Raw genomic sequence first — 27,402 nt, 5'->3', positions numbered from 1 at the left:
ATGCCTCCGACTCTCTTCCAGAAACTTTTCAACAAGAGAAATGCGTTTTCGTCGCCGCCCCCGAGATGTAGCAAAGAGGACCCAGCTTTCAGGTAGCTATTTTGTGTGTGTGTGTGTGTATGTGTGTATGTTTCTGGTTTGTGTGTAACGTACGTGTGTAGGCTAACGTTATTTATGACTTTTCTATATGGCGTCTGGAAGCATGACAGAGTTTTTGTGCGGCTAATATTTTTGAACTCGCAGGCACTTTACAGTTAAACGCTGTGTAGTTTTGTTAATTTGAAGTGGATGTAGCAAAGTGCAGGGAGAGACGCGGGATACGTGTTGTGCCTGTTGGTAAGGTTAGCTAACATGCTAATGCTAGCTACCAGACGATAGCGGGGGCTGCTGCACGCGCTGTCTCTTGTTTGGGACTCGGCTTGCCTCATCAGCTAGCACTTTTTTTCTCGTTTACACAAGTATTGCAGGCCGTGTGTTGTTGATAATAAAGTGACAATAAGTTGGTAAAAAAAAACGCTTTCTCCCCTCTTTAAGTGTGGCATAACCAGCTAATCCATATCATCGCTTAGAAGTTGAGCAGTGTCCTGCTTTCTCCTTTGTCTCCCTCGTGTCCCCCCTTTGTGTTTCTTTGGTGACAGCAGTTAAGTCTGCATGGTAGCAAGAAAATAGCGAGGCAGCCCTGACAGTCCAGTCACGCTATTTTGTCGCTCATCTCGAGCCATACCCACGATAACTTGAGGCAAAGTACAGCTGGCTTCTCTCAGCCCTGCGACGGTACTGTACTCTTCGACAGTAGGGGAGGACATAGTGTGCTCTGTATTAGAGCACATGTGATCACTTCAGTCGGCCACTGATGACAGACTAATCCACGGAAAACCGGGCATCAGCCTCCGTAGACAGACCATAGTCTGGGGACGCACAACGTTAACATTTTCCGATAATCACTTGTGTTCAAAGCGACCGATACGGGTGTTTTTCGTTTTATGAAAATACCATCACACGCTGACTTTACACCAGTGATGTACAAACGAAAGTTAATATGTGGACACTGTACTGGAGTAAACTAGACAAATGCCACCATATAGTGTACACCAGTGATGCTTGGAACAAATGCATAGTATGTCCTCATTGTAGTACTAAACTCTACATAGGTTGCAGGTGTCTTACATGCACTAGCACAGATGAACACGAATTACCTCTGCTCTTTGATTTTTATTCTTAAAGCTCTCATGCCAGACCTTTTTGATCATATTGATGCATCAGGAAAAATCTGAATATCACCCCAGATTGCAGCGACATTTTGTAAAGCAGCTTTTACCCAATACTGACATGCTTACCACAATATTGAGCATCTGTAGCAGACGGGGCTCCTGGAGTAAATGCAATGAAAGTAGATTATGTAAAGAATTATCTAAATTGTTTTTTTAATTTTGTTTAGAATGCAAGTCTATGCAGGTAAAGCATGACAGGTAATGTCACTAGACTTGTTAAGGCTAAATTCAACCTGACTGAGCAATACATCTTTGAGCTGGCTTGTAGGATACTCTATACTCCCCGAGTTGATTTGCAGTTTCCCTGTACATGTTCCTACACACATTCTGGGTCAGGGTCAGGTCAGCCACCAAGGGGAAAGTGCTCTTTTTAGTTTTAAATACACTTGCATTGGAAAATGTTGCCCTGAGCCTGTCACCCATGGTGGATAAATTTACCAAGGGCCCTGAAAGCTCACCTCCTTGTGGTGCTACTTGCACTTTGGCCCATGTCTGTTCCAGCACATGTTCCATTGCCATAAAGGTGCCCTGCACCCAGTGATATAAATTTGGGGTGTGTGTGTCTGTGTCTGTGTCTGTCTGTGTGTGTGTGGTTGCCTGGCTTCAATCCTTAGCGCAAACAGGCAGGCAGCAGGCATTTCTGTTAACTTGGTGGTCAGCTGTGCTCTTCATACCTCTGGCATGAGCTTCCCATTCATCAGGCATGAATTGCTCTGGAGAGAGCAGAACTGTGAGAAGCTGAAGGCAAGGAGAAAGAGAGATAGATGGAGAGGACACTTGGGTGGTAGCAAGAATAGGCTAGAATACATCATTTAAGTTTAAGGGATCCTGACTGAGAGAAAATTGCTGGGATAGAATGAGTGGATCCAGTTAGAAGGTAGAATAATAGGAGGAAGAGGAGGGAATTACAGAATTATATTATGGGGGGGGGGGGTCATGAAAACAGAGGGGACAGTTTGGGTGGTCAGGAACTGAGCAGGTCAGAGGATGGACAGAGGAGAGGATAAGGTATGACTGGAGACGACTGACTGATGTGGACTGCAGAGATGATGATGTCCACTGTATTCTGCCCTCCAGCTAAGAATTAATGTTTTAAAAACTGCAGCTTAACTTCCAGCCTTGTATTTGTTTGCACTCAGGGCTGCTTATATAAGAGAGCAGTATTATGAATCCAACTGACTGGGTATGGTGTTGCAATCCATTTCAAGTAAGACTGTGACACTTGAACACCTGGCAGGTTCTCCCAAAAAATGCTGTCCCTAATGAAAATAATAGAAAAGTACACGCACACTGGAATCAGAGCTCTCGTAAGCTTTTATTACTGGATTATAATGAAAACCTCACCCTTTAACTCTCCTAGAATATCTCACATCTCATTTTACTGAGTAGAGCTAGACCAATATATCAGAATGGCCAGTATTATTAGCTAATCTTCACTTGTCACTAATAGATAGGAGATGGTGTGGATTTGGGATGATCAAAATAATTTGCAGACCCTGAGCTGGGAGAGTAGCATATTACATTTGTTGAGTGCATTTTGTATTTGTATTACTTTTAGTGTTTTTTGAGCATTGCTACACAGCACTGCTGTATGTATGTTTTTGTTGGTGTTTGTTGACATCCAAACATCAATATAGGCACAAACAATCCAGTAAAGATTTGGCTTTATATGGTGAACTATTAAACTGTCAGAGAACTAACTCCAGCAGGTGATGAATAAGAAAGGATTAAAAAAAAGTTTTGCTGTTTTGTTGTTTGTCACAACACAGCACTGCACCCTCCAGAATACCACAGAGTGCAGCAGGTTGGCTGACCCTGGGAGGAAAGCCTAAAAAGCCTCTCCTGTTTCCCTGGCTGCAGCACCTGACAAGGGACAGCATACTGTACATTACACTGAGAGCTTCTGGCTCATCCTGTAGCCAGTCGGAGGCCTGATCGTCAGCCAATAGCTTTGTCCTTCCCCCACAGCCAGACTGCCCCCTGCCATTGCTGCCTGCAGAGGAAACTTCCCTCTTGACCTGGTCCATACAACTCAATATAGCTATGCTGAGATACAAAAATGAGGAAGTGTGTGTAAGTGAGAGGCAATGGGTGTGAGGAGCCTGTTTGTTTTTACACACCATTTTGTAAGTCCTCAAAACCAAAATCAGATGTTTTTTAAAAAGGGTTTGTATTACATTTTTATACTGAATATTTCTCCCTTAATATTGTTAGGAAAAAACATTTGAGTCTGCTGTTTAATGTATAGACTCTTAGAGCCAGACCACTGTCTTTCTTAATGAGAAACTGTGAAAATATAGCTCATAGTTTTTATCTGATTAATGTTTTCAGGTGCACATTGCAATTTCAAGTTTGTATGGAATAGCCATTAGTCTGGAATAAAGCTTAAACGTTGCAAAATCTTGTGGTGAATTTAAAACGAATATAGACTCAAATCATATTTGATATGAGCATGCAGAACACCTCTGGGTGGAACATATCTGAGTCCTCCTCCATCGTTTTATGATGTTGCATATTACAGATTTTTTTTTTTTACAGCACATCAGATTTATTTGTAGTGATGCTTTTTCTTTGAAAGTTTCCAGGAGAAGTAGTGTCTCGGGTTCCTGATTGGCATGGCGTCCTTCCTCCACTGTGTACTTTCATAACTCAGTGTGTCATGTGAGGCCTTCATCAATCTCAGGCTGTCATGTTTGTGGGACTATCACATGGCTGCGTTCTCAGTCACTGGCATACACCTACGAGTGTGATAAGTAGAGAGAGGTGTGTGTGTCTGTGTGTCTCACACAGTGTTTTTGTTGGTTGTGCATGTTTAAAGCATGTTAGCGTCATGGGTTCATGTACATATGGCATTGCAAGGGTGCTTTCTTCTGTGTGTGTGTGAATGCTGCAGGCCTGCCAGGGTTCTGTAAAGACAGCGGCTGTCATCAGGTTCCTATCAGGGCTATTTTAAGTGACCACACTCAGGCTTCTCAGAACTGCAGGGTCATGGTAAAGATATAGTTTTACGTAAAAGCTGCACACACATCACACACATGCAGTAGCATTCTGGTGAGTGAGAGTGTTGTGGCTGTGATTGCATTAACCTCTGCGCGTTGCAGCATCTTCACACACTCAGAATCATGTGATTACTGGAATGCAGAAGTCCTTAATGGAACATAACCTGCAGAGAAACCAGCAGGTATGCAGGTAGTCAGGTGCTTTCCGGCCATGTGGGCCAGCTCCTTGAGGGAGTTGCTGTTTACTAGATCTTAGCCGGAGCAAAACAATGGTTAGTTCAAGGAAGTGCAGCACTCGTGTCTATGTGACAAGAGGTATAACCTGTATTGTGTTTGACCATGTAGAATATGGTTCTTGGCCTCTCCAGCAGCAAAGGAGTGTTCGCTCTATTGTGGGTTAATTTTCAGGCCATATAGCATTACACCGGTACACCAATCTCCACAAGGAAGGTTTCAAATTTGACAAGCAGGCAGACATTGGGAAATATTAGCGTGTCTATGCATTTCTGAGAATGTACGTGCAGAAGATGCGCCTATGAAGCTAGAGATATCTGAAAGGTTAGATGTGATTACTGCTCTTCTATGTCACTCAGTGATTCACATTGAGTAGTAGTAGAGCACTTCCATCTGATGTGAGACACATATCGAAATACACAATTGCGGTGCAATCAGTGTAAGAGTGTTGATATATTAGTTTGGCAGTATTGCTGTGCAATGTTCTGTCAGGACTGGTCACCTCACACACATGCAGTAGCATTCTGGTGAGTGCTAGTATGTCGGCTTAACGTCTAGTTAGACCTGCATGTCTTCTTACTTTGTGAGGACACCAGTTCAAGCACTGCCCGTGTCACGCACACTGCAGGATATTGTGCTCCTCTTGGTTTATTAGTTGGTTGTTGGTGATTGATTACCTGTTTGGCCTTTCTAGATTGTGGTAAACTGACATATGAACATACCAACACATTGTAAAAATGGATAACTTACCAAGCAAATGTAATGTCAAGTCTGTATTTTCCAGAATTACAAAAATCACCTATCAGCAAGTGTTTGTTGGTGATCAGTTTACAGTTTCACAGCTAATACTGATACATGATACAAGGGCAGCAGGACCTCACAATAAGAGCAAAGATACAGTGCTGAACATACTACGCACTGCAGACTGTGTTACTCTACAAGTGATGTCTTGAGTTGGGTATACTGTATACTCTGGATTCAATCCAGTACAGTAGTTTTGTTTGAGATCGGGAATTATTCATCTAAAAGATGGCTAATTTTATAGTGGCATTGATTTTCTTTTTTTCATACTGATTTGATTATTGGTTTAATGATGAAATTGAGCTGTTGGTTGAATGTCCAAAAAGCAATTTGAGCTGTTGATTGCTGTAGTGATCTTTATGGGTTATCCTGGCCTCAAAGTAACATATGACCCTCAGGGAAAATTGGGGGCACCAACAGTTAGAGGAAACATGTAAGACCATAATTTGGGAACTGGGAACACCAGTGTGGATTTAGTTGTAATTTTCCCAGCTTTTGCCCCAATATTAATGTATCGGTCCATTTATTTGTTTTCACTTGGATGACCTATGTTAAAAATATGTCGTCTGAACATAGTGAGGTGATTTGGATGATAACTTCCATCCAAAGGAATATGGCATCTTTTTCTTTAACCTTAAAGGTACATTTTAAGAATAAACATTCTTACATGCAACCTTGATTAGTAAATCATAAAAGCCTTATCAGCACAGAGCAGACTTAGTGACATGGCATTGAATGTCCACAGATAACCAGCAGTGTGATTAGTTCGTCTGCTGGGATCCTGAAAGTCAAACCAAAAAGTCACATCACCTAATTAGCCTACTTTCAGCCTCGTAGATGAGAGAGGGAGAAAGAGAGAACTGACGGGAGGAAGGTGGGGGAGGTGGTTTGACAGTGAGGCAGGATGTGCTGACTGACAGTATAATCACTTTGCTTTAAGGCTGAGCAATTAATCATGTCTATCATATGACACTTTCTGTACCTTTGATTACTAAATAGAGCAAAGAGGAAATTCATTTCATGTGTAATTCTTGTTGCAGTTGTCACATTATGGACGCAGATCTGCTTTTCACCTTGAAAGCAAAATTGACCAAACGCCTTGATTTCCACATAGCTTCCATGACAGCTGCTCAGCTTGACGATATGTTCATGTGATTCTCTGTGAGACTCAGTCATACACTCTCATCACTCCCTTTCTGTCATGTGTTGCTGATTCAGAAGACGTTGTGACACAGGAGTGAGCCATAGTGTACACACAGTCATTGAATAACACACACATATACAGTGTAAAGACAAACTTTACATTGTAAGAATGTGCAAGTATAGCTTGTTTCAGGACCTGTAAAGGACATTATGCTGGGAGTAACAGCAAAAACAAACATACTTTTATTTTCTTTTATATTGTGTTCATGTAAATCTTAGGTATTTGTCGAAATATACACTCTTGGTTCTTATTTCTTAACCTAGCATCTATATGATATGGAATAACATTTGTTTTTGTCTATTGTCTACAACAACCACTGTGACATGGACTCCCTTTGACTCTGAAAATGTACAGATTGATTCCTCTGGCTAATATGAATCAGTCAACCAGTCGATGTTTGAATGTGTTGTGGCTGTGAGTGCATTGACCTCTGGGCGTTGCAGCATCTTCACACACTCAGAATCATGTGATTGCTGGAATGCAGAAGTCCTTAATGGAACATAACCTGCAGAGAAACTGGCAGGTATGCAGGTAGTCAGGTGCTTTCAGGCCATGTGGGCCTGCTCCTTGAGGGAGTTACAGTTTACTAGATCTTAGCCGGAGCAAGACAATGGTTAGTTCAAAGAAGTGCAGCACTCGTGTCTATGTGACAAGAGATATAACCTGTATTCTGTTTGACCATGTAGAATATGGTCCTTGGCCTCTCCAGCAGCAAAGGAGTGTTCGCTCTATTGTGGGTTAATTTTCAGGCCATATAGCATTACACCGGTACACCAATCTCCACATTGGGAAGTATTGGCGTGTCTATGCATTTCTGAGAATGTACGTGCAGAAGATGCGCCTATGAAGCTAGAGATATCTAAAAGGTTAGATGTGATTACTGCTCTTCTATGTCACTCATTGATTCATATCAAGTAGTAGTAGTGCACTTCCATCATGGGAAAGTAGCACGACAGCTTGCAATTAACAGTGGCTGGACTCATACATGTGTATTAAACCTGTGATACATCAGACAGTTTGACAAGGTACAGTCATTTATATAATCGGTGTACAGTCCAAATCTTTTTTTTGTTTTTGTTTTTTTTATGATGGCATTGAGCATCGGCTGTTGTCTGCAGCAGAAATGGCACAAAAATGTCTTTAAAAATATGGTGTCGTGGCTGGAGGACAAGCTGCTGAACCAAACAGAAACCTCTGTCACACACAGCCGGAAGAACGTCACACAGCTTGGACTGAGGGGATATTTATGCAACTGTCTCTCTGTCCCTGACAAACACTAACACACACGCACATTGGCACAGACGTTCCAGTGGCAGTGGAGAAAGAGCGAGGGCTCTTTGAGGTCAGTAAGTAGGCTGATGTCAGACTCACTGCAGTCAAGGAAACTTGCTGTGTTGGGCTGTCACTTTTTCCAAAAATCAAGTCCGAACCAATTTGAAATGACACCAAATTCATTTGAATGAATTTGAATGCGCAAATAAGGCGTTGTGGGTGTTAGTAAATAGTAGTTATCAAAGTGCATATGCTTTCTGGAGAAGAACATCAACTAAAGGTCAGAAACATAAAATATTCAGTATATATAAGCAACATTTGGCAGTTAATTGATAGGATTAGATATTGAAATATTGATATTTTAAATTATTATAACAGTTGGCTTTAGTCCCAGTAATTTTTTATTTTATTTTATTGAGGTCATTAATTAAGCCTGGACAGATTTTAAATTGGTATGTTCAAATATCTGGGAGATAAATTTATGATACATGCCTCCTTACCCTGGATGATAAGGGGTTGGAGAGAGGAATGTTTATCAGCTTTAAGGCTTCAAGGAATGAAAATTCCACATTTCTTTTTTTTATCTGAAATTATTCATGTGCCCCTTTTTTATTCTACCTCATGGTAGAATAATTTATTTCTAAGCCCCTGTACTGTTCAAATGATAAAACTTTGGACCTTACCCCACTGTCACTAGAGTTTAGGAACTTGCATGATAGCCCATTGAGATTTTGTGGCAGATCTGTGATTGGCAAAAGTTTCAGTTCTCCCCACTGACTTACTGCTCACTTTCCTACTTTGCTACAGACTTCAAAAAACTGCCACATGTCACAAAACTAACCACTGGCCTTTTATTTGTAAAGGAAGAATTAAAGAGGAATTAACATCTGGGAAGCTTTCACTTACACAAGTCTGGTTTCTTTTCTTCTAACACTTCTTTGTTAAGAGGCTGAATTGTAAATTTAAGCATATTTAAGTGTTTTAAATCTATTGAAGACAGAAAGATAGAAAGAAGGGGATAGGGAACACAAGGGAGAGAGGAACAATAGAGCGGGATTAAGAAACAACACACAAACAAATCCCCTCTGTCACTCTCTTATCACAGTGCTTTCTGGCAGTCAGCAGTCCGGGCTCGCTGCTGTTGCTGCCTCTGTACTGTCCAGCACACACAGTGCTCCTGCGATCACCTGACAGTCTCATGTTGTTGTGTGAATTTAGTTCACCGCTATTCTTAGACCCTGCTTTGGCTGGGAGAGGAGAGGAGAGAAGAGAGAGGAATAGAGAGAGAGGGAAAGGGCTGGGGAAAGACTGGCAGACTCGCAATGATGCCCAGGTAGGAGTCGGTAATATTTAACCAGGCGTACATGCACCCAAGTGGGCATGGTAGTGTTGGTCAAAGGAGGTTTGAGAACAATGTTTGTGTTGTCGTTTCTTTTCAGTTTTGTCTTCCGCCTAACTGTTGGCAACCTGTGGCTGTTTCCAGCTGGACAACAGTTGCAGTTTGAGATTGCAGGGCTGTAGTTTTAAGCGTGAGTCGTTGTGGTGATGACAAAGATTGATTCTATCATTTGAGGTCATTGTTATGTAATAGAGATTAATGGGTTTGTGGTAAAGCATGCCTTTTGTTTTGTTTTTTGTAAAAGTGTTTGGAATATGTGTTTGGGTGGAGTTCAAAGAGTATCTGTTTTACATATCTGTGATCTCAGATTTGACAAGTTTTGTTCAAGAAGGTGAATCATTTAAAGACATTAAAGGCCTGCTTGTTGTCGTCTTGGCATTTTGAAATGTAACCTAAATAAAACTTATTTTCTTTTGAGATCAACAGGTTGTTCAAGGAAATGAATACCTGTATGTATGTGTATGTGAGACTTTCAGTCAGTTTTTGTTCAAACAATTGAGGTCAAAACAGTACAAGTATGTAACAGTCATGAAGTCATGTGCCGCTTTTATGAATGACTCCCCTCTCTCTTCTGTCAGCGCTGTGACTGTCACAAGCTCACTGATGGGATACTTCCTCCTTTGCTCTCATTCTGCCTTGTCTTTCTTTTTACATGCTTTTCTCAAATGTTCTTGCATCTGTTTTCTATAACCTTTTCTCTCATTAGCTAAGCTTGATTCTAGTTTTTCTCTCCATCCATCTTCAGTGCTAGCTGCATTTTCTCATACAACATTCCTATTTTCTTTTGTTGTTCTCAGTGTTTGTTCTTTGTCTATGTATCCTGCCCATGTTGTGAACCCTATCTTTATTTTTCCTCTTTGTCTTTTCCTCACTTTTTTTTCACCCTGCTGTTGCTTATAAAAGGACTTTTTTGCTATCTTTGTAGCTTTCTGTCCTGTGTTTATGGCTTCTTCCTTGCGTCTCTCGCTCAGTTTTTTTTCTCCCTTGTTATGTTTAAAACAAAGGGAGCAGTGAACTTGGTGTCAAATTATGCAGATCTCCTCTGGGCTGATCTGAAAACAACACATCATCTCATTTTTGTAAATCTAGAACCCATATTTGGCCAGAAAGTGAATGGGATCGCGCAGCTTCATATTTTGTTCATTCAAAGTTGTATTAGAACAGCAACTATTGGCTTAAAAAGGTTAAATCAGTTAATGATAGTTGCAAATATTGCCTTTCAGAATTTCTTTTTTTCTCAATGGAAGAGAGTAATGTCAACCAAAACATACAATGATGCACAAAACCACCTGAAAACCAACAGCGAAGTAAAATGTATAAATAAAGCACTCATGAAGCAGTGGTCCAATTGCAAGGAGGTATGTGACAGACTAAAACGACTGCCTGATGTGTAATCTTACACAAGTCCAGGAGCTGAACAACGACCCAGCCCCATAAAATGCAATTTGAGCTCATTATGTAGGCCAGGCAGGCATTACGTCACCCACTTAGCGCTCAGACTGGGTAAGAGGTTGGGTCTCCCCTCGGACAGGAGCCAGGAGGAGAAAACGGAGGATGTTTTTTGTTTTATGTAAAGTGATCAAACATTAACTTCCATTAACCACAGGTTTTAACAAAAGAGCAGAAGAATGACGATAGAGCAGCCATTCACCAGCCAAGTAGCATCTTAATCACATTCAACTTGCAAGCACTGGTTGGATGATATGGGTTGAGTGATTAAATCATTTGCAAACACATCTCTGTGTTGGTCTAAAATAAATTAAACCCAGTTAAAACCCCAAGTTTGGACAAATCTGAATGTCCGAACCATGGCAAAAGAGCATTGGAAGTTTCTCACAGTGGTGACAGTAGTAGAATAGTGTCAGAAAACCTTCCAAACAACCTGTGGCTGGAATACCAATAACCTTTGAACTATGCAGAAAGAACCTGCATGCCAGGTCTCCACCAGTGCCCTGGATTATAAATCTCAGTGTCAGCAAATGGTGCATGTTTTTGGTTAGTTTGTGGGAACTTGTTACATGCCTAAGAGGTCGGTAATACTTGGGCTCGGTCCACAAGGGCCTATCGGAGCCTCCTGAACAGATGGAGCCAGTGTTACTAGCTACAGGAAGACATGAAGTGAATATTATTCTGAATGTGTGTCTGAGAGAGTCAGAGGTGTCTGTCTGCTGAATCCGTTGCAGACACAATGGAGGTGGTGTTATCCTGCTGCATTGGCTTGGTCTTACGGCAACCCTACACCTCTTCTATTATGTTTTTTGATGCCAAAAGCCACTTGTCAATAGTAGGTTAACATTTCCTGTTGTGATGTAATAGCAGTGGTAGACATCTACTGTGAGGCCACCTCAGGAAGTGTTGACTCTGCCAATGAGATTAGCTAATGTTACCAAAGGTTGACTGGATATAAAAATACATTTTGACATTTATGTGTATCTTTTGTCTGAAAGGAGGGGGGCAGCAGCATGCATGCAGTGAAATGTGGCTCCTCCTGTTGAATGCCCACAAAGCCTAATCTAAATTCAGATGGTGGTTTTGGTCCATATTGGTAGGCGGCGCCTCTGGCAAGTTAAAACAAAGGATACAGGATTGAATGCTGGAGATGTTTCCACGAAGAAGTGGTGAGGCAGCTCATTGTGCAGTGTTGCCAGTATGAGTCCCCAAAAAAAGTGAATCTTGAATGATTGCTTCTCAAAGCCCCATCTGATAAATGACTTTGGTTTGACAACTTAACACTGCAGCAGGCTGCGGCACATGACTCCCTCCCCCCTCTGCAAGACTGAATCATTTCGCCTCCAGGAATGCTGGTCATACTTTGACACCGGTGTTGTGTGTAAATAGTAGCTCACATGCATTGGAATGTACACATAGACTTTCTCTCTCACACACACACTGAGCCATACATCAACACAAAGGTATTCCCTGCCCTGTCAAGGCTCACTGACCAACAACTGAAATGCTGTGTTTGAACGTGGGCTTGTGTGTGTGCTGTTTTGTTGGCATGTGAAATGGACTTAACTGTTCCTTTTCCACCCCTCCCCACCTACCCATTTACTATAAACACTTGTGTTTAATGACGCTCCCCGCTCCCCAATAAAAGGCTATATTTAGGTCCAGCTCTGTGTCCATCTGCCTGACCCTTCTCTCTGTCAAATCAGACAGGAATCCTCGACTGTCTATTTGTTGGTCCAATCCCCTGTCATCTTTATGGCCCCTACTAAATCAACCAGGGGACAGAGTTTCCCCAGAAGCAGAGGGGACTGCCAGGGCCCCGTGAAGGGCTGCTAGTGCCCACAATACTATAGTAAATATGCTATACACAATATTACCTGAGATGACCAGCAATAATAAAATGAGCTGAATGAAACCACATGTTACCTAGCAACAGCCATGGAGCAGAGGCTGCCAGTTGAAACGGCTTAACTGTTACTTAACTGTTGGACAGTGTTTCCAAAATCTCCAAAATGGCTTCAAATCTTATCCATTATTTTTAATCCTCAATGGCTCATCTCGAATTGCATTAAGAGCAGGGACATCTCCTTTTTCCAACTGAGCCCTGCGCAGTTCAAACTAGTGAGAAGAGCAATGATAAAAACACAAATACACAAATCTCTTATGTGGAAAAACCCCCCAAAACTGTCCGCACTTTGGCAGAAAATTGTGTGCTATGTATGATCCCATCGCTCATAGCAAGAAGCTGATTCAGTTTCCAGGCCCATTAATTAAGAGATCTGCATGAGTGCATTCGCCTGCAAAGATACAATTTGACAGATATTTGAATTTCAATCAACATAAGTTGGTTAAATGGCTAAAAGACGATTTTAAAAATGTAGCTATTTAGTTGAGAACAGCCTCAGGAGGGACAATGGATGATACAGGGGCTCTACACTCTACAATTGCATGTTAAATAAGGCGCATTGCCTTGAGCAAAGTATCAATGGTGACTCAACTCATCTAGTGGAGCTGCAGGCTGGTTATACTGGGTGACTGTCACATGTGTAACTGTATGAATGTAAAGCAGGGAGGAGCTGCAAACAATATACAGTATGTTAAGAGTATGCAAATGTTCTCTGGGTTAGTAAAGAAAAAGTATTGCGTTACATTTCTTGACTATATTGAATGAAATCAGCTGACTGAGTGTCTGGATGCTGGCTGCTTGTTATCTGACTGTAAATCTGTAGTGGTAGGTGGGTAGTAGGTTGCCTTGGGACGATGGATGAATGGTAGCTATGACTTGGACTCTGCCGTGCCCACTGGGAGGGATGACGGCTTAAACAGATATTTTTAAGCTTGCTAGAACATGATTTCTACTTTTTCCATCACTGCTTAAAGCATAGCCAGTATTCCGGCCATATGGACATCTAGCAGATACCTTTATATACCCTTGTAGACCTTTTCCCTGTTAGTAATGTTTAATGACTGGAAAGTGACTCAAATATTTGCCTTGGATGTAGTGTAGTGTTCTGTATCAAAAATTAGTTCCTGTGTTGGTAAGACCAAGTAATGAACTGTGTCGGATTGTTCTGAGAATTGGTATTTACAGTGTATTGTTGCCCCACTGCTTCATTCAATAGTATGCTGCAGCAGATTGTTTTGGAAGTGTTTTGTCACTGAAGCATGACCTCATTGTCTCTAATGTGCAAATTTTCCTGGAAGAAACACTCTGAGAAATGCGTGAATGTTTAAAGAATATGTGAGATGTTTTTTCATTTTTCTCATTGGTTCTGTTTCGTCTCACTGATCTCTGCAGGTCTGTTTAATTGTTCGAATCATACATTTTTTTTCTCACCCTACCACCTTCCATCCTCTTATACCCCCATCTGTCTTTTTCTACATTACTTTGCTTTCTCCGTCTTCACTCTGTCCCTCCTTTTGATCCCTCTCTCCTCTGCCCATTCTTGCATCCATCTAGCTGGCCGACCCCCCAGCTGGAGCCCAGTCAGATCAGGCTGATAGTGTACCAGGACTGTGAGAGGCGCGGCAGAAATGTCCTCTTTGACTCCAACGCCAAGAAGAGGGGCACGGAGGAAACCCCCATCACCGTGAGTCACATGTTTGGTTTCCCCTTTTCTTATCCTGCCTATTTATTATATCTCACTATTCAGTCACAGGTACCGCTGGTGTTCAATTCAATCTTAAATTTGGCATTCTGTAATCTGCAGAAACTTTGACCTCCAAAGCTCACAGACAGAATAGATGAGCAAAGATAAGAGTAGAGAGAGAGTCGCAGAGAACAGGGGCGTGACATGCAACAGAGGTCATGATGTTCAGAAGACACAACCTTATCCTGCTTATCCTGCAGGACGTCTCACTGTCCCACAGTGAACAGCGTCTGACCGAGGGATCAAGAGATCTGTTTGTGGATGTGTTTTTTTTGTTTTGTTTATTTACTTATTTCTTATTTCTTTATAAAAGGGCATTAGTGAATCATGGAAAATATTTTGTCCCATTTGACCAGGATGCTATTAGTATTAAAATGTTTCTATAGATTTGTAGGATTCACAATTTTATTCAACTGTTTAAAAAAAAACCCAGTAATTTATATAAAACAGTTGAATGAATACACGTTAATATCGAAAGATTTATTTTCTCTGCAGTTTCTAAAACAAAAGGCCCAGTCTCCTTTTGACTCCATGAATGCTGAAAAGTCTTATGATTAATTTCCCACGTCAAACAGGTAGTCTATTTGCGTGTGTCAGTAAGTGCATGAAACTCAGCATTGGTTAATTGTCAACACACCCATTTCAGCCAGTGAGACACGATGATAAGACGTGTTTTACTACAGCGCAGCAGTCTTTATCAGGGTGTGTGCAACAATAGCTTTCAAACACATCAATTATGCTTTTAGACTGCCAGCTCTGGGTGTGTGGCCTGTCCCACACTGCCAGCTGATTTTTCCAACAAATGGTGACGCACGGTCACCGCTCTTTTTCCTTTTGAATAACACGTCTAATATTTTCATAAGGCTTCTGTGTGTTTCTGTCTGACCCTGACCGGTTTGTTCTGGTGCTCTTATCTCCAATAATAATAGCCTCAGCTGACAGCCCATGTGTAAGCAGCATTCTTTCATCCTCACATGACAGCCTTGTCACTCTGTCTGTCTTTCTGTCTGTCTGTCTTCGTCTGTCTCTGCTCTGGACTCACCCTCTCTAAATTTCCCTCCCATTCTGTGTCTTCCTTCTCTAAATCTGCTGTCCCCCCTCTCTGTCTTTCTTAATACTGTCTCTCTTCTAATATCTTGATTACTGTCTTCTGCTTTTATAAATTTATCTTGGTCTTTCCTACATGATCTCTGTAATCTTTTATAAATCACACTCTACCTTTAGAACTCTATCTTTACCTGTCTTGCCTTTCTTTCTACTCTGTCTCTATCTACCAATTTCACTCTCTTTCATTCTTTAAATTCTTTCTACCCCTCTCCTTTAATCTCTCTTTACCTGTCTAGATCTCTCTCTACCTCAGCCCCCTTCTTTGTTTTTGTTCCTTTTTCTCCCTGCCATGCTCCACCTCTCTTCGTAGTGTCTCGTAGTTTCTTAAGCTTCCTGTCCCTCTGGTCTGTTTTTGTCTCTCACCATGCCTCTTCCGCCTCCTTCTCACCTGCCTGTTTTACCTATTTTTTTTCTTCCTGTCTCTTTTTCTGCAGACCAGGTTTTGGCTCTGTCTGTTCTCTGTACTGCCTCACCTTCTCTCGTCTGTCCATCTGGCTCATTATCATGTCCATAACCTTGCTATCACACAGAAACACACAGTCATACACTCCCTCTTATGACACCCTGACATTGAAAATTGGATTGTCTGTTTGCTCAACTTTCTTAGCTCAAACATGTGGATTTACTGAAGCCCTACATTTGGATTGGATGGGTGACAGATATAGACCCGCAATAAGAAGAGTTATGCAGTTTGTGTATGTGAATTTGTTTGCTGTGAGCTCTTACAAAACCACAAGATAATGTATAGAGAAATGTTAGACGAGTCATTGCGGTGTGTGTGAGTGTTGCCAATATTTTTGGTGCATTCTGCATTGTTAGGGCTTTGCCAGCTGCTGTGTGACTTCTATCACATGATGGCTGTTTTATTTTGTTGTTGTTGTTTTTTTTCTGTCAACTCAGAGGAATTTATTTTAGAGAGATAAACAGCAGGAGCAAAGCACAGAGGGTCAGAGAGAATGAGGAATAGAGAAACACGGGATGGACAGAGATGCATGGGATGGGTCAGAAAGAGTTAAGAATAAAGCAAAGAAAGTAAATTAAAATGTAAGGAAAGACAGAGCCAGAGAAGAAGACAGATCTGGTCCAGGAAAGAAATAGATGTATTAAAGGAGAAAAAGAAAGCTGCAGGAAATACAGAGGGATGAAGTTGGAGTAGTGGTGGAGAGAGGGAGGGAGGGAATGATTGCAGTGCTGCTCGATCACGAGTTCTCGAAAGAGTCATATGACTGGCAGTCACATGCTGCTGGCCTCTGTGTACACACCTCATACTGCACTGCAGCGGACGCACACACACACACACACACACACCCATGTACACACTCAAACACACACTCGCTCAGAATCAGCATGGCTTCATTTGAGTATGTGTGTGTGCTACTATATAATGAAATAGAATAAACAATGTACACAGCAAGTTGCATACATATCTACAATGTCTACTAATGTACTTTAAAACAGCAGAATGAAGCAAAAACAATAATCTTTCTTCCTTCTCTCCTCATCTCATTCTGTTTCTCTTTGTCTCCCTCTCGTTTTTCCCTTCTCTTCCTCTCTTACATTGGAAGGGACAGTGGTGTCAAGTGAGCCATTACCAGAGCCTAGCTAAAAACACACAAGCACACACACACACACACACACACACCCTCCCCCTCCGCTCCCCACCCTCCCAAATGCATTCCTCTTGAATAGGCTGCCAAGTTAAGAAGGCACATGACACAGGCTGATTGAGCTCGCATTGCTTTCAATTTGCTGTTTACATGAGTGCTTCTGAATTAGGTTTCTATGGGTTTTGACCAGAACAATTCAACTTGATTTAAGTTTTTACACTTAGAAGTTTACTTGATATGGGCCAGTGACTTTTTATTTTTGGGACTAAAATGTCGGGGCATCAGGGTGAAATTAGACAGAAAATGTGACTTTTTACAGCTGAAATGTGGTCTCAGTCAGTTTCTCTCATTATGTTTATGTTAGCAAAGGCCTCCATAACTGAAATCCCACTCCAATAAAATCCTCATGACTTTGTTATCTATTCCCACGTGTACGGGCTGTTCCCACATTAATGGGCACAAACCTTTTAAGAACAAAACGTATAAATGTCTGCAATCTGTCTTGGTGATGTTCATGTTGCCGTGCACAAAATAGCTAAGGGTTCCAGCTCATTTTTGTTGTTTTTGTTTTGTTATTTAGTCCCTAATTATTTCCAAGTATGAGAAGTAAATAAAAACCAAAAAGCCATTGCTGCTGAATTTGTCAAAAGGAGAGCATTTTGTGGGCTTTTCTATATTTGAAAGGAAAGAAACTTGACCTGGCTGATGAAATGATTGATGTGTCTGGTATGCTTTGTACTCTATCAGTTGTTTATGTTTTCAAAGGCTGCTAAAGGTTGTTTACATCCTTAATTTCTGCGAACAAAGCAGTAGAAAGTGTTTTTCATCACTAAGTCAAACTCTGTAAGCTCACATCTATAGTGTATGTAAGTGTATTGTGATTTTCTGGTGCAACTTAATACTTCTGCAGGGTTAAATGAGCCTGTGTTCATGATATTTGGCCTTTAATACTTTTTTGTTTTTACCCCATAGAGTACTGAGGGCCAGGTGAAGATGTTCGGGAAATGCTGCCAGCTCCGTCCTACAGGAGGCAGCAGCAGTTCCCTGGACAGCTCGTCCTCCTCCTGCACCTCCGAAACCAAGGAAACCAAGGAGCAGGGCCTGCGCTTCCAGGTAACGCATATTTGTGACTTGCCTGCATATTGTACGTCTTTACTCCTCTGCAAAACACTCACATATACACCTGTAAATTACCTGTGTATACGTCCATGTCCAGTAGTTGTAACCTTGTTAGACAGCACAGCTCTGGAGTTCACTGCTCTTTAAGGGTAACAACATGAAAAAAATTGCGCTCCTCCTCTCCTCACCAGGGTTCAAGGTGTTCGTCCGATGTGGTAATGCTGGGAGAAATGATGTTTGGCTCAGTGGCTATGAGCTACAAAGGTTCCACGCTAAAGATCCACCACATCAGGTAAGAACAGCTGATACTGGCATGAAAATAAGACACATCCTTTGACCATGAAGGTTTTTTTTCAAATTAATATGAAACATCTGTAGTGGAGAATAATACATTTTACATGGCTTTTAGTACTTTATTTTGGGATGATCTTGTTTTAATTTGTTCAATTGTGGTGTAAGCACAGTAAGTGAAGGAAGAAGGGAAGGAGACAAGCAACGAAAGATAGAAAGAAAATGGAAAGTTGTGAATTGATGAGGTAGAAGAGACAAATTAGGTTGGATGTTAAAGACACACAAACGTGCACAAGCACATAAGTTGAGCACACATGCTGATGATCTTTGTCCCTGCACTATCGTCATATCAGATCGCCACCTCAGCTGATGCTGAGTAAGGTCTTCACCGCCAGGACGGGGGGCAGTGTGTACGGCAGCCTCAACACGTAAGGACACATGCGCTTATCAACACATACACACCCACTTCTCCCTCTGATTCCTACGCCAGCACATGGAGATACGCTCTCACCCCGAGGACATTGTCACGCTGTCTGTCATCTGTCCTCTCAATGTCTTTCAGTCTGTTTTCTGTCTCTCTGTATTTACTTGTTTAGTTTTTCCTCTATATTCTCCTACATACACTGTCTGTCATAATTGAAGTCAACTTTTTCAATCAAGTAAAAAAAAAAAACACTTTATTTTTCCTATGTACATACAGTCTACGCAATGTATAATCATGGTACATGTTTTAAAATCTTCCACATAAGCCTAACTTTTATTCGTGTTTTTTCTGTTTCCTCTCCTGCAGGTTACAGGACAGCCTGGAGTTCATTGGACAGGACAGCAACAACACTCTAAGGCCGGATCAAAACACCGGGGCCAGCAGTCTCCTTGGGAACATAGGTAACCACAGAAACCCAGTGCCACACCAAACCTTCTTAAGCCACCAATGACAGTCCACCTGTTTCCTTTCAGTTCACTTGTGAGTTGTAAGTAGAAAATGGGTGAAATGTTGTTTTTGTTTTGATCATCGTTAGAAACTCAGTGTAGTTCTTCTTGAAAGCACTTTTTGAACATGTAAGACTACATATTCAGTCAATCTTTAGGTTCTTATGTTGCCTCAGTAACTGTCAGTGCAAGAGAGAATAACCCCCAAACAACTTAATGGAGGAATACTTGACTGTGTGAAATATTGTTAGTATTTACAGCTTAAGTGCAACTTGAATTACTCCTTTTTGTTTAGTTTACACACTTGAAGTGCGTTGGTAGAGCTGTGAGGAAGCAGCTGATTTTACTTCTCTCTTTCTGACCCTTTTAACATTCCTGTTTGAATACAAACCAGGCTCTATAGACTCTGCCAACAGCTCTCCCTTACTGCTCCCCTGCACCTTTCAGACTAGTCCTGCAAGCACAAGTTTTCTTAGCAAATTAACAGAATCAACTGATATCCTATCAAACACTTGTAGCAGCATATCTCTGCTGTGATTCATCTGGTGCTTCCCTGAAACTCATGATATACCCGTTGCTTGTGGTAACACTCAAACACCCTACAATGTCTGGCTTAGAGTATGACCTGCTCCCAATAGAAAGAAGAATATTAAAGAATAATATAAAGAACTGTTGGCAAATTCTATCCTTTTTTCTGTCATCCTCACAGAAAAGACAAAAATGTTCAAGTTTTACACATCAGAGATGTAAAGCCTGTCATAATTTATTAGTTTGATGAGGTGTGTTTTCTGTGAGTGATAACCAGCCTTCTTGTTTGTCTGTCTGACTGACCTACCAGATGATGGTCATTATTTCATTCCAGACTAAAAAGCTCCTGTTACTCTATTGTTTACTATGAGATGGTCAGAGGACAGGAGGCATCCAGCTTTCCTCCTTACTCATTCACTAACCATGGTCCATGTTTTTTCCCCCTCTTCCTCCCTTTCTTCTTTTCCATGTTTTTGTTTGTGCTGCGCAGGATTTTCTCAGCTCTGCAGCCCTCGACGGGCCTTCTCTGAACAGGGCCCTCTGCGCCTCATCAAGAGCGCATCTTTCTTTTCAGGTTGGCGCTTAAAACTGGCCATGACTGATGTGTGCCAGTTGCATGCGTGTGTGTAGGCAGGCTGTAGTTGTGGTTGTAGTGGTTGTACAGACCTTGACTCTCAGTGGCTGCATGCCTGTGTGATGATCCTTGCTCTAGAAGTGGTAGCAGTAGTCATGGCATGCAATATCATAGCACGTCTGCAAATAACTTGGGTCAGATAGAAGCTACAGAGACAATTCTTTGAGGTGGTTCCCATCAGATATGTTTGGTATGTTCTTCAAAAACAAGATAATGTCTTCACTTAAATTAGTTAATCTGGCTTGAGAACATTTGAACATATAACTGCTTTAAGACATCCCCACCATTAAATGAGCTGCATGTGACTTGTTTACAAGTGCTGGTTCACTATACTGCCACTTAGTAAATCAAAGGGGGATATGTATGGCTTCAAACAACTTCTGTTCCTTTGTTTTGCTAATGGAAGTCTCAAATAAGACAACCTCAACCGTCAGCCATAAAGCTATCTCAAACAAATCATAAAAAATGTCTGCCAGCACTATCTGACCCAGGCCTGAACGGTGTGCATGGGTTCTCACTGGTGTCGGTGGCTGTAGTTCTAGATAAAGTTTTTTCAGTTCCTTCTCTTCGTGTTCTTCACTCACAAACTTTCACTAACTTGTCATTGACAGTGACCGTGATACTTGGGCAATGATTTTAGGCTCTATGTGTGTTTTTAACCATCAACTATGACAACATCTTCAGTATTCTGCCAATTTTTAGTGGACTTTTGTATTGTAAGCTTTTGTTTTCTTCCCTATGAACCTTTAATGATGCAGTAAAAATTGCCTGAGCATGCATGTTCACATTCACCCTCGCTCACATCCATACAGTTACAGTCTGCTGTGGGCCACTGGGCCGCTCCACCTGAGCAGCTGGTGGTGAAACGCCGTGTTCAAGGGCACTTTGGCAGTAGTTGTTGAAGGAAAGGAAAGAGTTACCTAATATTCGACTTTCTCCACTCTTAAATCAGTAATATTTCAGTCCCAATCCCACTTCCTAAAGTGCTGTGCAGAGTATGGGTGGGCACAGTGGGGAATCCTTAGACATCCATCACCAGCAGTGACACACGCTAAAACTCTGTTCTTATGATATCCACATTTGTTTTCATACACATAATATAACACCCACTTCATTGCCCATGTATCATCTGTACTGTAAAGCAATGACCTGAATTCTCTCCTGATTAGCTTTTTGATCAGCTTGGTGTTTTCTTGCAGGAAAATTTATGTGTGCATTTACTTGACCGAACAATCCAGATAGCTGAATCTAATGAACGGTAGTACATTAAACTCAAGTTCCTCTCATTCATTATATCATGCTGATCAGAGAGCTCCTTTGTCGGAAGTATTCAGTGGTTATTCCTCCCTCCCTCCCTCTCTCTCTCTCATGGGGGGTAAATCCTCTGCCCTTGCTGTAGTGAAGTGGTGAATTTTAAAGAAAGAGCCTCTCCCTGTGCCATGCTGCCTACCCACAATCCTGTTCAGGGCAGCCTTAGGTTGGCATGGCATGCCGCTCTGTCAGTTATGCATGTTGGTATGGTCATAATGCACAATGTGCCACAGGATCGCACATACACACACACACACTCAAACACTCAGATGCTTTGCAAAAAAAAGCTCAAAGCTGTTGACTTGCTCATTAATCATCTCAACTCCACACTGGAATGCTGAAATTTCATGGTTTTCACACCTCTCTGCTGTGAGAAGCATTGACATTTTTCCCATTTTATCCCGAAGTGTTGACGAGAAGGACATTTGAGAACAAGCTAACGGGCTCGTGACATCCATATCATGGTGTCTGATGTAGAAAGTTACATCAAAGCTGTAGCAGCTGTAGAAAGTGACGAGTGGGAGTCGGTGAGCAACAGCCTATTACAACAGTAGTGCTTTTTGCTGTATTTGTTTTGCTTGTGACACTTCCTTTTTTTTGGTTGTCACAAAACAAAGGTGGCACCAACACCATGATAATCAGTAACAGTTAGGAGCCTTTATTGTGGTGACCTCACATGTAGGAGTTGTATGGTTGTTTTGAATAAGCCATCAGGCCTTGTGTATTTTGTTTTTAATTCTGCTACATTAACAGCCATATCAAACATTTTTGACCTAATCTTTACTGTATGTACTTAATGAACCATTACACATGGTGATGCAGTCACTGGCTAGGCAAGAACAAGAAACTTTTTTTCCTGGTTGCGAGTCCCAATAATTTTTAAATTCTTTGGGGACAAATTGAGATTTTCTTGCTATGGCTCAGACATGGATGCGGAGGATGTGAAGCATCCAAAAGCATCACTCTTTGTATTTGTTTGTAGAGTACCCTTAACCCAACCCTTCACTTCACTTCTCTCCATCTTCCTCCTTCCTTTCTCCAGGCCACAGCCACCCCATGGACATGCCTGGCCGAGGGCTTTACGACGAGAGGGACAGTGGCATCGCCAGGTCAGGTAGGTTAATGAGACTAGGAGCCAAAGCCTGGATTGACCTACACTCAACACAGCTTTCAGCCCCACAGTTGAGCTTTAAATTGGGTTCACATTCATTCTTGTCAAGTAACAGAGAAGATCAAGTGTAAGTGAGGAAATTATTACACCTCAGAGAGTTTTGTGTCTCCTCCTTTTCACCCCAAACACATCACAGGTTCCCACAAATGCTTTTGATCTCTGGCTCTCATCGTCCGGATGGGCCAAAACATGCGTGAGCCACCTAATGAGTAAAGCACTTCCTGGGTCAAAATAGTTGCCCTGCTTTAACTTCCCTGTTCAAGGTCAAGAGCGAACAGTTACACAAGCACTGGTTATTTTGCTAGTAGTGTTTAAGCTGCAACATCACTAATGTGGTATGCAGACGCACATGCGCACTGTTTTCCATTCATTAAAACGACCCATAGGTGCACCCTCTCACAGCTGATTGTGGTGTGTATGGAAAGAAAGAGTTCAGAAGGTGAGAGAAGCAGGGTAAGAGAGTAAGTATTTAAAAGTATTTTCACCTAAAACGATGACACACGGGTGGAAGACGGTGTGGATGTGTTTACATGGCCTCTCGGGTCTGGAAAACCTTGTGCAATGAAAACTGACCCCAGTCCCCCTGTCCCCCTCTGCTCTGCCCCCTACCCGCCTCTACAAACACCACCATGCCCCACTGGCATGACTGGTATGAGAGGAATTGTGCTTTCTGCTCAAACCCGGGTCACATGCAGAGGATTAAATATAGCAGCTCTCAAAACCTGCTACTAGTAAATGAGCTTCTAATTCAAGCCTCGTCCTCTCATCTCTCTCCACATCCCCACTGTGGTTGGGCTGGAGAGCGTTTTATCTAACTCTGACACACAAATACATACACTCCCCTCCTCCCGTCTACCTCTCTCATTTTTTACTATCACTCTTATGCTACCTCTCCAACTCTCTAGCAAAGTTTTCTCTTTAGACGTCATACCCACTCATTCACTCGCTTTGTGGAGTTATCTCTCTTTATCTCTTCACACACACACACACACACAAGATCACACACCGTCTAAATGGTTCATGTGACCATTGATCAGAGCCTGCTGCCTAGGCTGTAAATAACCCTGTGCTTGTATTCTGTGTGTGTGTGTGTGTGTGGTACGCTGTCATTATCATGCCAGTCTGGTGTAAAGCCAGGTTGTCCAACTGCAGCATGTAACTGTTAGCAGGCTAGCTGACATTAGATCTCATATGAAAGCTATCTAGTAATTAGGGGCTGTGTTTTAGAAAAGAGGAAAGAGGTGTGTGTTTGTGTGTGTGTGTGTGTGTGTGTTTGGATGTTTTTTATGTATCTTTGTGTTTTGTGTGCTGTATTTCTTTGCCCTTTTCAAGTTCTTTGTCGTAGTGAGAACATTTATTGTCCTCTAGATTTCTGTGTGTGTGTGTGTGTGTGTGTGTGTGTGTGTGTGTACACAAAGTGTCGTTCAGAATGAGTAACCCTATGCACTTGTTGTCTGACTCACTCTTGTCCTTTTTCTCTTCTGTCACCCACCATTCCCTCCATCTGTTCCCTATTCCCTTCTGTTCTCCTTCTCCTCATTCTTGCTCTCTTAATTCCTCTCCTCCAATCTTTCTCTCCATCCCTGCGTCTGTCCCTTTAGCTTCTCTGAGCAGCCTGTTGATCACTCCCTTCCCGTCTCCTGGCTCCTCCCTGACCAGCAGCTGTGCGTCCAGTTACCAGCGGCGATGGCTCCGCAGCCAAACCACCAGCCTGGAAAACGGCGTCTTCCCCCGATGGTGAGATGGTCATACATGCACACACACACACACACACACCTCTGTGCAAGGTACATATTCAAATGCATTTTATACCTATGAACAAATAAAGAAACTTGCACATATTGACTGTACATGCAGTGAAGAACAACTATAGAGAGTCAAGTCTTTCAAAGGTGACAAGTGTTTAAGATCCGTGGTCTTTCCAAACACACTCTTGACAGTCTTTCCCAAACGATAACCCCCTTCCATTTTTCTTCCCTGTTTAGGGCCTCTGTCAGGCTTTTGTAAAGTTTATCCTGCTAGGACTTCCTCAGAATCCAGCAGGCAGCTGGGAAAATGACACACACTAATAACTGCGCTCACAAACACACACACACACACACACACACACACACACACACACACACACACACACACACACACACACACACACACACACTCTCTCTCTCTCTCACGGTGCTGTGACTAGACAGGATGCTTTGTTGGCCTGTCACTGTAAACGCAGCTGTCGTCCTCTGAGTGCTCTAATCTTCCAGGCGCTCCAGTTCAGCAGCACCAAAGCATCTTGTTTACCAGCTGCAACAGTAAAAAAGACTAGGATTAAAAGTCTCTTAACTTGTTTTCTTTGCTTAACAGACGTGCCTAAGTATCCTTTTCTGCTCACCTGTTGAAACGAGTAAAAATGTTTGCTGTATGTAGAATATTTACTCAAGCAGTAGTTAACAGTATTAACTTGCCGCAAAATGTAAAGTACAAGAAAGACACATGGCAAAGTAGACCTAAACACTATTCTAACTAGTTATGTGAGGTAATATAGAAGGTAAGATAACTTTATTGATCTTCATGGCCAAAAGTACCAGGATTCAGATGTCAATACATGTCAAGTAAACATTTGGAAATTCAAGCAGCTGCACACATAATATTTCAGCCTCTGGAAGCTGAATCAGGTCTGCCTCTGCTCTGAAGTTGACTCCCTGTGTGCCCTGTCCTTATCAGGTCAGTCGAGGAGAGCTTCAACATGTCTGATGAAAGCGGCGGGCCAAGCCTCGGCGTGGCTCGGAAGAAGAAGATTGCCATCGGGGTCATCTTCACGCTGTCCCCCAACTCTGAGGAGAACACCCGCTTCCAGGATTTCTTTTTCTCCCACTTCCCTCTCTTTGAAAGCCACATGAACAAACTCAAGAGCGCCATCGAACAGGTGAATTAATGTGTTTGACTCTGACTATAGAGCAATTGCATGTTGTATTTGGCATTCAAGACTTCTTGAATCCCCTTTTTTGATTATTTCCTCCAAAGATTATTGTTTTGATGTGTGAGAGATTTGTTTCTTTTTATGCTTCTCAATGGGAGATGACAATTTTCCTGCGTTTATATTCTTGATCACCTCCCTGATTAACACTGTAGGGATCAGCCTGTCAGTGAAATCCATTTATCAGTGAGATATGAATAGTACCCAAATGCAAACCTTACACCCTTTGCTGTTGTAATAAGTGGAGTTGCTGTCAGATTGGCTGGTCAATGGTCATACCTTGTATATCTGCGGCTCTGTTTACTGGTGTCTGTTGTTGGCACTGTCGGAGCTCTGGATGAGCTTCCCTTCTAGGCCCCCTCCCTCTCGTCTCCCTTCACAGATTCCTTGCTCCACCTTTCCTGTAACTTTGTTTGTCAGCTTGAGTGCCAAATATCTCAAAGCGCATGTGTGTTGTGTCACTCTCAAGGCCATGAAGATGAGTCGGCGGTCAGCTGATGCCAGCCAGAGGGCCCTGGCTTACAGCCGAATGGTGGACGGACTCAACGAGTTCAGGTTGGGCAACAGCTCACATTCAATCACTATGACACAGACAATAATCTTATATAATTTATTCTTTCCTTATTTCTTTTATGACCAAATGTGCAAACATAACGCAAACACTGATACTTTTGTTGAAAGCACCTGACAAAATAGTTGACTCTCTCGGGAGTGTTTATGCCTACAATAGGGAAACATCAGATCAACCCTAACCCTTTATAACTGAGATTATCCTGCAATATGGCAATATAGCTTAATTTAGAACGTGATGTTTTACATGGGACAAAATCAGCCAAACACAATCACTCATAGTTTAAGCCAGAATGTCTTTTTAGTGCATGTTTATTAGCAACTCTTAAACACTCAGTTCACTGAAGCCAACATTATGTAATGTGGCCAAATGCTTGTTATCTCCCTGGGTGCATAGCAAGGTCTGCACATCATGGAGACTCAGGAAAAATGTGACATTTAAACATCCTGTTTCCAGGAAAGATGCTACACTTACAAGATGTATTTACTTTATAGATCTCTGCACCATAAAACCTGACACAAGAGCATGCTCTGCAGCATGTATCTTTCATTTTGTCAATATCCATCCTCCCTGCACATCATGAGACATTTACAAACTATGTGGTTTGCAGGATTTTGTTTCCTGGTAGGGAGGGAGTGTAGGCAGGATAGGATGCAGGAAAGGCAGGTGTGATAGAAAGATAAGGAGAGGTAAAGTATTGCTTTGTCTAGAAGGCAGGTAGCTGCTGCACTGGGGAAGGAAGGGAGAAAAATAGGCATGAAATGAAGCTTATCACACTCTATAGAGGAAAACCACAACCAGTGTCACATCTTCCAAACAACTTCTTCTTTTAACCTTTTTAGTTTTTTACTTTTTCCAAAGTAGGATTTGTTAGAATTGTATTCTC

General features: G+C 42.0%; 1 protein-coding gene across 1 annotated transcript in view; it reads left to right on the top strand.

Moving 5' to 3' along the window:
• The window catches only part of fnip1 (folliculin interacting protein 1), a 38,193-nt gene continuing 10,791 nt past the window's right edge, over positions 1 to 27,402 (top strand). Inside the window, exons 1-12 of the mRNA XM_070917620.1 lie at positions 1 to 92; positions 14,090 to 14,219; positions 14,527 to 14,544; positions 17,975 to 18,106; positions 18,304 to 18,404; positions 18,757 to 18,831; positions 19,194 to 19,288; positions 20,352 to 20,435; positions 22,849 to 22,920; positions 24,579 to 24,714; positions 25,693 to 25,894; positions 26,415 to 26,500. Of these exons, the coding sequence (XP_070773721.1) occupies positions 1 to 92; positions 14,090 to 14,219; positions 14,527 to 14,544; positions 17,975 to 18,106; positions 18,304 to 18,404; positions 18,757 to 18,831; positions 19,194 to 19,288; positions 20,352 to 20,435; positions 22,849 to 22,920; positions 24,579 to 24,714; positions 25,693 to 25,894; positions 26,415 to 26,500 (1,223 nt within the window). The remainder of the gene's footprint in view (positions 93 to 14,089; positions 14,220 to 14,526; positions 14,545 to 17,974; positions 18,107 to 18,303; positions 18,405 to 18,756; positions 18,832 to 19,193; positions 19,289 to 20,351; positions 20,436 to 22,848; positions 22,921 to 24,578; positions 24,715 to 25,692; positions 25,895 to 26,414; positions 26,501 to 27,402) is intronic.

The sequence above is a fragment of the Enoplosus armatus genome, chromosome 13 (assembly GCF_043641665.1).
Source record: "Enoplosus armatus isolate fEnoArm2 chromosome 13, fEnoArm2.hap1, whole genome shotgun sequence".
In the NCBI taxonomy this organism is placed as follows: domain Eukaryota; kingdom Metazoa; phylum Chordata; class Actinopteri; order Centrarchiformes; family Enoplosidae; genus Enoplosus; species Enoplosus armatus.
This window is presented reverse-complemented; position numbering and strand designations above follow the sequence as displayed.